Raw genomic sequence first — 13,544 nt, 5'->3', positions numbered from 1 at the left:
AATAAGAAAACAGTAAAGTTAGCCCAATTTGTTTATATTATGTGAAAAAGAACGAGTAAATTGATACCCAACATGTCATGCTTCAAAATTGCGCACGCTCGTGGAATGGCGACAAACTTTGGTACTTAAAAATCGCTTTAAAAATTTCTACAGGTTACCAGTTTAGCGTTACAGAAGAGGTCTAGGGCTAGAATGTAACGATCACGGTGATACCCCACGTGTGGTTTTTAACACCGTTTACATATGTGGGCGCGACTTGCGTATTCTGTTCACTTCTGTGTGCAAGCTCTTAGGGACGGTGCACGTTTACCATTGTGAATCCACACCCTTCAGCTAGGCAACTCACCCCATACTACTGCCCACCATCTTCATGGTTAGGGCCCAATGCCCATAATAAATCAATGTAGCAAAATCAAGGAATGCTCCTCAGACTGCTCCTGCGTGTCACCTCTTCCTCTCTCAGACGTATATGCAAGGAGAAAAAAAAAAAGAGTCCACTAGTCCAATACAGTTTGACCTTTTATTAATTAAAATCAAGCCCAATATAATTGCACTCACATAGGCTAAAAAAAATATTAGCGCATATAGTTATCTAGAGCGTCCGAGGTATTCCTTCAGTCCTTACCACCTCCACGATGGCGCAACGGACCTTCGGAAAATACCTCCGCTCACCCGATCACTATCTTCCGGTATGCCGTGTAGCCGCGCCCTGACACGTGTTTCATCACATTCGACTTTGTCAAAGGGGGGGGGGGATCCTTTATATTTAAATATATGCCTAACTATGTGTAATGTGGGTAAAGTGTGCTGCTCTTAAGTGGGTTACACACTATAAGAAAATCGGGCCAACAATCGTCCGATTTTCCTCGTTGTCTCACAGAAAAATCGGAACCGATGAATGAAAGTTCGTACGAACATTCTCGTACAACAAAGGCTTTTTTTTGTTGTTTATTTTTTCTGATTATGCACAGTTTTTCTTCTCTGATTTTTCTTGTACAAAAATCGTACGAAAAGGGTAGACATTGATCGAAAATCGTTTGTTTTTTACCGTACGATAAACATTTTGGAGTTTGTGCCTTCGAGAATTTTCATACGAAAATTCAGAATTAGCTTTAGAAAGTTATGTACACACTATACAAAAATTCATTGCACGAAAATGATCGTGTGATTTTCTTATAGTGTGTACGAGCCTTAAGAGATCTCTCGCTCCCCCTGTACAAAGCTCTCTGTTGTTCTTGTACCAACACAAAAGCTCTGGGCTATGAATGTACACAGCCAATCAGCAGGTCCCGACTGAACCATTGGCCGGGACTTGCCGGCAGGCTTCTGCTGTGTGCAATCACAGCCGGTGCCGGGCGTGCATATTATTTCCCCCTTTATTAGGAAGTAGGCAGTGACGTACGGGTATGTTGCTTTGCCTAAAGTAGCCACAGTACATTGCGGGCGAGTGGTCACTAAAGCCTCGTATACACGCAACGAATTTCCGCCGACCGGTCGTCCGTCTTTTGTCCAGAGTGGTGTCCGTTGGTTGGAATGTGCTCTAGACTGCACACAAATTTTCCCGTACGACAAAATTCTACTTCAGAAGTGATGTCATGTGTTGGATTGCTTTCTATGTGTTCTTTCATCTCTGAGCATGCCCAGTCTTGCTCATAAGATTTTTCTCCGTCGAAATCTGTACTAACGAGACGAAAATCGGACGTGTGTTGACGGAGGACCAAAATTTTAATGCCTGCACACCAGGATTTTTTTGGCCGAAAAGACGGAGTCGGTTGTCGGAAGCATCATACTAACAAGCCGAAAATCGGCAGATCGGTCGTCGGACGAAATTTCCCGGCCGAATTTCTTATCGTGTGTACGGGGCTTAAGTGAAGCAATATGGCAGTTTTCCATCTACAAGCCCAGCTCACATCTCCCTCTCTCCCTGGCTGTGCAGTGATTACACTACATGCATGGTTAACAATGTAAAGGAATAAGGAAAGAATCATTGCAGGCGTACGTTACAGTCATACCCAAAGAAGGAAAAGACACCACTCTATGCTCCAGTTATAGGCCAACTGCCCTCCTGAACGTTGATACAAAGCTATATGCCAAGATCCTGGCCAATAGATTAAAAGAGCTAATGCTGGAATGGGTTCTTACAGATCAGACCGGCTTTATCCCAGGGAGGGTGCAGAAAGATAACGGGACAAGAACACTACTCCTATAGCACAAACTGAAAAATCATCAGGACTAGTCCTATCAATAGATGCCCAAAAGGCATTTGATAGGGTAGACTGGGGATTTTTCTCCTTCTTTCCAACAATGGGCTATTCCTATTATTACCTCACCTGTTCAGGTAACCAGAGGCAGCCTCAGTTAGGTGTAGCTAGGTTGAGAACGTTTACGCATGTTATACATGTTCTACTGAATTCTCAGTAAAAATGTTTCTACTGCACTAAGCCTGGTCTGAAGTTACTCAAAGGGGTGCATGTTGGGATTTGGCGTATTCCTAAAGAACCTGGCTCTGTAAAAGGCACAATAGGGGAAGCGTAACACCACTACAAAAGGGTTAAACTGCACGGCTAAGAGCAGGAGGTAGTTGCCATGGGTAACAACATTTAAGAACAGCTACAGCAACCATTGGTTAGGCGACAGGTCCTCTGGTAGCAAAGGAGTCAGTACTCGGTCTCCCTCCCTAGCTGTCCGTTTCTTCTGGTCACCAGGAGCAGACTAGTGTTATGGAGATCGATGGCCTGATCACTAGGTACTGAGAAGGAAAGGATTAAAGAGCACACATGGAGCCAGCTATGTGCTCTGCAAGACTTCATTCTGTTCCTGGGAGTGAGGTAACAAGGGTACGCTGCACTGGTGGAGTGGGTGTGGCTCTGCATGTCCCTCCGAATGCAACATATACATCTACTCAAGTGTGTAGTGACATAGGACAAAACAACTTTTGGAGGAGCTTTTGCACATTCACTACACACAAGTGGGTCATCTTGGAGTTTGGGACTGCCTTAATGTTGGATTCTTCACATGACCGCAGCCGTTGCCTGGTCCCAGGCACTGGTGAGGCATTACCACATGTACAAGGGCTAGTGACCCCGTTCCTCACCTGCCACTTACAGCTTGGAGTAGTTGGCAATGATATGCTACCATAACCTACCACGCCCCCCTCAAGTGCATCCAGTCACAGTGTCCCCAATCAATACCATACCAGCCCTAGTGTCACCATGCTAAAAGGAGTAATGGGCATGACCAGATTGCTTCTAATAGTGGGAGTGGCCTAAAAGAGGATGATTAAACAGGATCGCTCCCTGACCACCTACCTCTAAATGAGCATTGGCAAGCCCGAGAACCAATCCGGCGGTCAAGTCATAGAAATGAGCAGAGGAGGAGAGGATCTCTATGGCCTAGGATGACTGGAGCAACGTCATGACGTCACTTCCGGTTCATAGCCAAATGTAAACCATGCCATTTTTTTTTTTTTTTTGAGGATCGGATCAATGTTTTTGTCTTTTTTTGATCTGATGCTTTCCATTGTAGAAGAGGAGAGATGTGGGGGGTCTTATTGACCCTTTCATACACTCACCGGCCACTTTATTAGGTACACCTTGCTAGTACCGGGTTGGATCCCCTTTTGCCTTCAGAACTGCCTTAATTCAACATTGCATAGATTCAACGAGTCGTTGGAAACATTCCGTAGAGATTTTGGTCCATATTAACACGAAAGCATCACACAATTGCTGCAGATTTGTCGGCTGCACATCCATGATGAAAATCTCCCGTTCCACCACATCCCAAAGGTGCTCTATTGCATTGAGATCTGGTGAGTGTGGAGCCATTGGAGTACAGTGACCTCATTGTCATGTTCAAGAAACCAGTGGTGAGAGGATTTGAGCTTTGTGACATGGTGCATTATCCTGCTGGAAGGAGTCATCAGAAGATGGGTACACTGTAGTCATAAAGTGATGGACATGATCAGCAACAATACTCAGGTGGGCCGCGGCGTCTAAACATTGCACAATTGGTACTAAGGGACCCAAAGTGTGCAAAGAAAATATCCCCCAGTCTGCATACCTTGGTTGTAACGAGTGGTTTTTTGAGTTACTGTTGCCTTTCTATTATCTCAAATCAGTCTGCCCATTCTCCTCTGACATCAACAAGGCATTTTCGGTCGCACAGCTGCTGTTCACTGGATATTTTCTCTTTCTCAGGACCATTCTCTCTAAACCCTAGAGATGGTTGTGCGTGAAAATCCCCAGTAGATCAGCAGTTTTTGAAATACTCAGACCAGCCAGCCTGCACCAACAACCATGCCATGTTTCAAGTCACTTAAATTCCCTTTCTTCCCAATTCTGATGCTCGCTTTGAGCTTCAGCAAGTCATCTTCACTACATCTATATACCTAAACGCATTGAGCTGCTGCTATGTGATTGGTTGATTAGCAATTTAGGTTACCAAGCAATTGAACAGGTCTACCTAATAAAGTAGCCGGTGAGTGTATATCAAGTGAAGTAACTATCCTGATACGCGGAGATAAAAAGTTGTACCTGTTTATCTGCAGACTCTTCGTCTCTACCTCCCTTCCAGGTCTAGAATATATGAAGCTGTCTGAGTGCTCAGAAAAAAAGGGGTAGGAGAGTTACACGTGCAGAACAGTGAGGAGAGCTCTGAGGAAAGCACCCCCCTTCACACATTACACAGGAACAGAGCTGTGGCTGTCAATCAGCTGGAGGTCCCTTCCCTGTTACAATTGTAAAGCTTGTCAGACATGACTCATGCAGATAGCAGACAGAAATGACACTTAGGGGTTTATTTACTAAAGGCAAATCCACTGTGCCCTACAAGTGCACTTGGAAGTGCAGTCGCTGTAGATCTGAGGGAGACATGCAAGGAAAATAAGAGACAGCATTTTTGCTTGCACATGATTGGATGAAAGAAATCAGTAGACTTTCCCCTCATTTCAGATCTTCCCCCTCAGATCTACAGCGACATCACATTTAAGTGCATTAGCAGTGCACTTCCAAGTGCACAGTGAATTTGCCCTTAGTAAATCAACCCCAGAGTGCTCTTGATTGAGACCATTTTTTGGGGCAACTACAATGGAGGACTGCGAAGGTTAATATAACTTGGCAAAAGGGTGAGGTTTTTAGGAGACCCTATCACTTTTCCCTGAATTGATAACACGGCAGACCCAACTGGGACAGAGGCTTTTGGAGATGACTAGGGGCAAGCTTTCTACCCACTGATTATGGCCCATAGAGAAGACCAGGGATTTTGTCTGCTTCTGCCGGTCAGATCATGGTGAAGAGCTCAGTTCAGCCTCTGATCCAATGGAGAGAACAGATCATTCTGTAAAGCCTGAGAGTGAGGCTTGGATAGATTCTCTGAATAAGGACAATAAAGCTTCCATTGTGTAATGGATGGAAAGGTGTAGTATTGATCTTGTACAGGTTAATGGACAGAGGAAATTTGGTGGCCCTCCTGCAGACTGAGTTGGAGAAGCCCCTCCACTTGGGAGAGAAATATTTATCAACAATATCCCTCAAGAAAGTAAAAGATAAATGAATTCCATTTTTTCAGACTGCTGGAACATTGTAGGAGTGAGTTTTTGTATCATAGACTGTTGTAGACTGGTGCAGGACAGTCTTAAGGTGAGGTGGGATCCCTGAATAGTCAAAACATTGTCTGCGTGGGCAGTGATCTGAGTCACCTAGGCTTGCCTAGGTGACCAATTGTTAAATAGCTTACTGTTTAATTAGCTGTTTATGTTTGTTGTTCTTTAACTACATTAAATTAACTTACTTGTTATAGCTTGCATAAAGTGATCAAGCTTTTACCTGATTTTGCGTGGTACAAATTCTGTGTGCTTACAATACAGTCAGTTTCAGTTTGCACCTAAGCTAGTTTCATCTAGTTCTCGAGTGCAGTATATAGCTATAATACCCGGTTCCTGGTTCCAAAGTAGAGGAAGCTGTATACTGACAAAAGCACCCAAAAGGGGTGCCAAGCGGTCCATCAAATTTGGTGGCAGTGTTGGGATGCTTCCTGCAGTCTGGGACATCCAAACCACCACTGGGAGGTGGTTAGCAGAAGGAGAGGTACAGATACCAGCCGCCATAGAAGAGAAATTGGGAAGGAGGCTGCAAGAGATGCAGATGCAGGACAGGGGACCAGTTGGGTCTGTCACAGATAGGTTTGCAAGATCTGGTGCTGAAATCTGGGTGGAGCAAATCAGTTAAAGTGGAGCTCAACTTAGGTGATGAGCTGGAATGTAAATGCAGTACATTAGAAGGCTGCAAGCAGGTAGGTTTCTTTTAATGCGGAAAATACATTGCATCTCTCTTCTGCAAAAAAGAGGCTTCCTGTTCCAACTTTTTTAAAGTGGGACCTTAGTTTTGCTTTAATTCATTTATGTATCCATAAAAAAGTATGACATGTATTTTAAAATGGAAATAGTAAAAATCATAAACCTGGCTCTTTCATCTGAATTCCCTGTGTAAATCTCAGGAAAATGGACAACAATACAAATTATTTTGCATATAAAATAGCACCTACAGTGGCTATAAAATGTCTACACACCCCAGTTAAAATATCAGGTTTCTGTGAATGTAAAAAAAATGAGACAGACAAAGATAAACCATTTCAGAACTTTTTCCGCCTTTAATGTGACCTATATACTGTACAACTCAATTGAAAAACAAACTGAAATATTTTACGTGGGAGGAGTAAAAATAAAAAACTAAAATAATGTGGTTGCATAAGTGTGCACACCCTATTAAAACTGGGGATGTAGCTGTGTTCAGAATTAAGCAATCAAATTCAAACTCATGTTAAATAGGAGTCCGTACACAGCTGCCATCATTTAAAGTGCCTCTAATTAACCCCAAACAAAGTTCAGCTGTTCTAGTAGGTCTTTCCTGACATTTTCTTAGTCGCATCCTACAGCAAAAGCAATGGTCCGCAAAAGAGCTTCCAAATCATCAGAGGGATCTCATTGTTAAAAGGGGTCATTCAGGTGAAGGCTACAAAAGAATTTCCAAGACATTAGATATACCATGGAACAAAGTGAAGACAGTCATCATCACATGGAGAAAATACGGCACAACAGTGACATTACAAAGCACTGGACGCCCCTCAAAAACTGATAAAAAGAAAACTGGTCAGGGAGGCTGCAAAGAGGCCTACAGAAACATTAAAGGAGCTGCAGGAATATCTGGCAATTACCGGATGTGTGGTACATGTGACAATCTCCCATATTCTTCATATGTCTGGGCTATGGGGTAGAGTGGCAAGGCGAAAGCGTTTTCTTACGAAGAGAAACATCCAAGCCCTGCTAAATTTTGCAAAAACACAATTGAAGTCTCCCAAAAGCATGTGAGAAAATGTGTTATGGTCTGATGAAACCAAGGTTGAACTTTTAAACTATAAATTCCAAAAGATATGTTTGGTGCAAAAACAACACTGCACGTCACTAAAAGAAAACCATACCCACAGTGAAGCATGGTGGTGGCAGCATCATGCTTTAGGGCCGTTTTTCTTCAGCTGTAACAGGGGCCTTAGTCAAGGTAGAAGGAATTATGAACAGTTCCAAATATCAGTCAATATTGGCACAAAACCTTCATGCTTCTGCTAGAAAGCTGAACATGAAGAGGAACTTCATCTTTCAGCATGACAACGACCCAAAGCATACATTCAAATCAAAGGAATGGCTTAACCAGAGGAAGATTATAGTTATTGAATGGACCAGCCAGAGCCCAGACCTGAATCTGATTGAAAATCTGTGGGGTGATCGGAAAAGGGCTGTGCACAGGAGATGCCCTCGCAATCTGACAGATTTGGAGTGTTTTTGCAAAGAAGAGCGGGCAAATATTGCCAAGTCAAGACGCAATGCTGACAGACTCATACCCAAAAAAAATTAGTGCTGTCAAAAAATCAAAAGGTGCTTCAACAAAGTATTAGTTTAAGGGGGGGAAAACTTATGCAACCATATGATTTTAGTTTTTAATTTTTAAACTTTCCTCCACCTAAAAGATTTAATTTTGTTGTTCAACTGAGTTGTACAGTTTTATAGGTCACATTTAGGCCCCTTTCACACTATCCGTCCGTTGGACGGATTCCGTTTTTCTTAGCGGGGGACCGAGCCACCGATCCCCCGCTGAGCAGCAGGATGACAGCTGTGTCTCCTCGCTATGTGCGGAGACACAGCTGTCATTTCCCCATGCATCTCTATGGGGGAAATCGGATGGGAATGGACCGTCTGTCCATTCTCATCCGATCCCATCCGATCCACTGGACGGATGGAAAATAGGGTTTCCATCTGGTCAGATTTGACGGATCGGATCGGGTCGGATGTCAGCGGACATGTCTCCGCTGACATCCAACGCCCCATAGGAATGCATGGAGGGACCGTTCAGATCCGCCAAAAAAAACGAACAGGCGGATCTGAACGGTCCGCCTGTGTGAAAGGGGCCTAAAGGTGGAAAAAGTTCTGAAATGATTTATCTTTGTCTCATTTTTTTACATCACAGAAGCCTGACAATTTAACAGGGGTGTGTAGACTTTTTATATCCACTGTATACCAACATTTCATACATGCATTTAGCTGTTTTTATCCAGGTCCACTTTAAAACAACCTTTATAAAAATTTGCACAACAAAATAGAAGCGTTAGTCAATAATCCAACATGGAAGATGAAATAAGGTGCAATTACCTTCAACCGACTCGTCATGTCCTGGCAACAGTTGCTCATTGCTTGTACATCCTCATTTATACTTTCCAGTTCCTGAAAACAGACATTTTCACCAATGATCGTCTGCCACATCAATTTCAGAAGGCAACATACTCAACAGACTACTATATTATACACATTTATAGAATTGTTTTAAACATTTTCTATAGGTATGACCCAAATATATTCCCAAACCTAGCTCCCCCACTCAAGAGCATGCCTTATCCCTGTAGCAGGAAACAACTTTTATTACTCCCTGTGACATCATTACCAGGCTGGTAAAATGATTGCAGAAGTGCCGGCTGGGAGCTCACTTCCTATTGGTGTACGCACACTCATAGAATTGTTTTTCTAAGAAAGAAATCAATATATGAATTTAGAAAGGGACAGATAGGAGCGGGCATAGGCAGAGCTTTGCAGTCCAGAGAACTCAGTCATTAGTAATCACTACTTGGTCACTTGTATCTACAGGTAAGCTTATAACAAAGTTTACTTGTAGGTACAATGACTATCACCTAAACATGCACCATTTAGGAGATTTTCACAATTCCTGCAGCCAGTGACGTCACCAGTGCATGCGCACCACACTCTGAATTGAAAGGCACACTGAATGTGCCATCAATCCAAAGCATTGTGCTGCAGCCGTGACTCCTGTACGCATGTGTGGGAGTGACTTCATCGCAGCTCGGCCACTCAAATGGCCAAAGCACGTGAATCCGGAATGAAGACTGGGAGAAGATGGAGGCCCTGGTCAGCTGTGACAGTGTGCAGCTGGAGGGATACTTTTTACAGGCAAGTCTACCATAATGTGCTAGTATGCAATGCAAACTAGCACATTATTACATTAACTTGCAGGGACACCGTTTTTCTCTTTTATTTTTTTCTTTTTTTAAACTGTACTACCACTTTAGCATTCAAATGTACTTTTGGAATCAATGTACTTTCCCAAATGAAAACCACATACACTGTTAAAAATGTGTTCATTTGAGAAACAATTTTTCATCCTGCTCCCTTGAGCTTTCTTGTCAAACCTTCTAACACTTAGAAAATGAAATGAATGCTCTTAACACGAAAATTTCACATGCAATTCTACAAGTGTATGGCCAGCCTAAACCGACTTATCCTAGTCTCTAAACTAAATGGCAACACTAAACTAGCATCTTCTGCATCACACTTATCTGAACCTGTGGGAGGAGATACTTCATTGAATACTTACAGTGCTGCTCCAAAAAGACCGATTGATCCCCAGACATGAGCACAAACCTTCCATTACAAAAATGATTTCATACTACTGCTGAAATATAATAGCAATTTTTTTATAAAAAAAAAAAACACACCATACCTCTTTAACGTTTTTAAATATAGCTACAAATTCTTCATTAATAGATAAGCTCCGTCGCTCAATATCTCCTCTCAGGTTTCTCCGACTCCTCAAACTGTTCTCAGTGAAAAATATAGAGAGGGATTTAAGAGCTTCCAACATTTCCTATTAAAAGAAGATTACAATTAATACAGAAAAAATTACATTTAATTAAACTTCAATACAGGGCACTTTCATCCCCTTCCTGCCCAGGCCAATTTTCAGTAACTTTTATCCTTCACTGATGTGCGCTGATAAGGCTGCACTAATGGGCACTGATGAAGAGGCTCTAATATGCAGCACTGATAAGCAGCACTGGTGGGCACTGGCAGGTATCGCAGATAGGGCTCCATGGATAATCATTGCACTGATTATCAGTGCAGATCCCCCTGTCAGAAGAGCCACTTATCACCAGTGCAACTAAACCTCCTTCCATTTTAAAGCATATAGACAAGTTTGGATTTTTGGTCTACCTCTAAAATTCACACTTTTGAATGGGGCCATTTGCGATTAGATGCGAGAGACCCAGCAGGGAACCCCAATGGAAAACATTGGGAGGCTGATCATGGCGACAGCTATTTACAGCCATTTGTATCAAACATGGAATAATTACCTATGAATTCAGCCCTGGATGCAGAATTGCAGATAGTTTACTTCCAGGGCCGAGTGGCCGTGAATAGCTGCAGGAGTGGTCAGTCTTTCATTGTTTTCAAGTGGGCTTCTACCCACAGCTATCCGAAGGGAACCCCAGCTGGGCCTCCCCTATATAATTGCAAACAGCCCCATTACATGCGTCAATGGGGCATTTGTTCAAGTACATCATAGGACATGGGGGTTGATTTACTAAAGCTGGATTGGGGGCAGTGGAAGTGGGGTGGGGGTCAGAGAAGACAGGATCAAACAGCCTTTTTACACAATGCAGAGGATTAACCCCTTAGGTTTCACAGTGGCAAGCATGCTTTACCGCATTGACAGCGAAACAACAACAAAAAGAAAAGGGGCGCACCAACCTAGTGCATTACCACTAAAAACATTTATTAAAATAAAAAAGTATATATTATACTCACAAAACAGGTGTGAATGTACACACATCAACATGATATACATAAAATCTCCAAGGTAGCCAAGGTTCAGCATCGCGCAATCTTCTGAATGGACTGTTCCTGATGTCATCACACCCATAGACCAGCTCTGGATGCAAGGACAGCAGAACCAGTCCACTGCTAGATGTGGGGGAGCGCGATTCTCCGGAGGATCAAAGGGCCAAGTATATAGCCTTTCGGTGAGCCCTTGGACAAAATTAACAGTTAACCCATGCAGTGCAGGCATGGGAGAAAGAAAAAAAAAGTTCTGCTTTAACCCTTTTTCACTTCAACAACAAGATAAAAATAATACCTCGGTTTGATCTAATGCTTTGGAGGGCAGAGGAGAGATCTGGGCTCTCGTAGACCCCAGATCTCTCCATAAAGAGATCCCCTCCCGGCCCATGATATCACAAAAGATGTTGTTCATTCCTCATCATAGCAATAAACTTCAATCAAAAAAAAAATAATATTATTATTATTATAATAATAATAATAATAATAATAATAATAATAATAATAATGATACAGTGTAAAAAATACATTTACATAAAATAAATAATAAAATGACGAAAAACATTTTTTAAAGTGCCCCTGTCCCCACGCAAATGTGAAAGTGCATGTAGGTCCTGCATGCACATGTAAACGGTGATCACACAACACATGTGAGGTATCAGCCCGAACGTCAGAGCGAGAGCAATCATTTTAGCGCCAGACCTCCTGTGTAACCCTAAACTAGTGCCCTGTAAAGGCTTTTAAAGCTTCACCTAGGGAGATCTTTAAGTAATGTAGTTTGCCGCTGTTCCATGGGCATACACAATTTTAAAGCCTGACATGTTAGGTATCTATATACTCAGCTTAAAATCATATCTTACACAATAATTGGGTATTATATTGTGTTTGTGTTCACTAAAATACATGAAAGTGTATTTTTTTTCTGAAAATCTGAGTTTTAAAAATGGCTGTGCAAATATCGTGTGATGTAAAAAACTGCAACAACCACCATTGTATTCTCCAGGACCTCTGCTTAAAAATATATAATGTTTTAGGGGTCATTTTCTAGCAAAAAATGCTGATTCATACATCTATGAGTGAAATGTCAGAATTGGCCTGGGGGGGTAAAGTGGTTGAGACGACTTTAATATTTATAATTAGATGTAGTTTCTAGTCAACACCATTTCAAAATCAAGTCTCTGATCTGCTATGTCTCCTGTAGAACTAGAAGTTGCAGCAAGCCCCAGCAGCACTGAGTCTGGAAATGAACAGACAGTATCCTCCTCCTCCTTCCCCCTCCATGGCCTGCTCTGCCCTGGGCTCTCACCTTGTCATTATCCAGCCGGGTCTCCAGGATCTTGTTGAGCTTCCTGGACAGGGGGTTGGAGCTCTGGGACGTGGAGGTAGAAAGTGCAGCATTTCCCCCATTCACTTCTACCTCTGCCATCTCTCTTCAACGCAGGCAACTCTCACTTCCTGCAGTCTGTTTGTGGAACGCAGACACATCACCCGGTGACACGCACGGTGCACTTCCGGGATATCAACCAATCAGATACACCGACACGTGTCACGCAAAGTACGGAGCGAGATGTGTCTGCGCATGCGCACATTGCGAGCCAGTGAATCTTATCTTTATAGTATGTGTGTTATTCCTGCATTTCGCCTGCAACAGTGCAACTGCATTTCACATAAGTTCAACGCTGCACTGTCCCTTAGTAGGTATAGAAAATAATAAAGATGGTGTGTTTGAAGGTTTTAGGGGTACTAGCAGTACTAAACCAGATTGAAGAAAGATGGACTGGATTCCTTGCTATAGCCAGACTTGTATAAAGTACTCGAAATTTCTACTTGAGTAAAAGTACAAGTGCTCGATCAAAAAGTGACTTGAGTAGAAGTGGAAGTGCTCACAGAAAAAGTTACTTAAGTAGAAGTACTAAAGTATTCAACATTTTTTTTACTTAAGTATTGCAAGTAGTTTTTTCAAAAAAATTGCTACTTAAGTACTAAAAGTAAAAAGTACCAGTAGTTTTGAAAAAAAAATTCTACTCAAGTACTGAAAGTAGAAGTACAAGTACTGTGTTATGTAGTTATTAAAGAAAGAAGTCAAAAGTTTGAACATCATATTGTTTTTTATTATTTCAAATGATTTATTCAAATGATTAACCTGTGTTTGTTAGTAGTTTCTTGATGCACTTTAAGCGCTGTAGCACCATTTATTTGTTTGTTTCATATTTTCTTTTTATTGGAAAGATTTGGTATAGCAGCTTTTATTATACACAGCCTTTATTTTCGTATGCGCTGATTTACAAATGACATTATACACATTTTTTTGAGCTTTATGCAACCTGCCATCTACTGTTCTGGCAGTGGTAATTTTTTTTAAAAGTAACGAGTA

The 13,544-nt window shown here is 42.1% G+C and overlaps 1 protein-coding gene across 1 annotated transcript in view; it reads right to left on the bottom strand.

Moving 5' to 3' along the window:
- COG6 (component of oligomeric golgi complex 6) overlaps window positions 1-12,676 on the bottom strand; it is a 229,994-nt gene extending 217,318 nt beyond the window's left edge. The window contains exons 1-3 of the mRNA XM_082246503.1: window positions 12,477-12,676; window positions 10,056-10,199; window positions 8,696-8,767 (exon numbers count right to left, since the gene is read on the bottom strand). Coding sequence (XP_082102629.1) covers window positions 8,696-8,767; window positions 10,056-10,199; window positions 12,477-12,596 — 336 coding nt within the window. The 5' untranslated portion in view covers window positions 12,597-12,676. The remainder of the gene's footprint in view (window positions 1-8,695; window positions 8,768-10,055; window positions 10,200-12,476) is intronic.
- Window positions 12,677-13,544: the final 868 nt, after the last annotated feature.

The sequence above is a fragment of the Pelophylax lessonae genome (assembly GCF_965119305.1).
Source record: "Pelophylax lessonae genome assembly, chromosome: 2".
Taxonomy (NCBI): Eukaryota; Metazoa; Chordata; class Amphibia; order Anura; family Ranidae; genus Pelophylax; species Pelophylax lessonae.
This window is presented reverse-complemented; position numbering and strand designations above follow the sequence as displayed.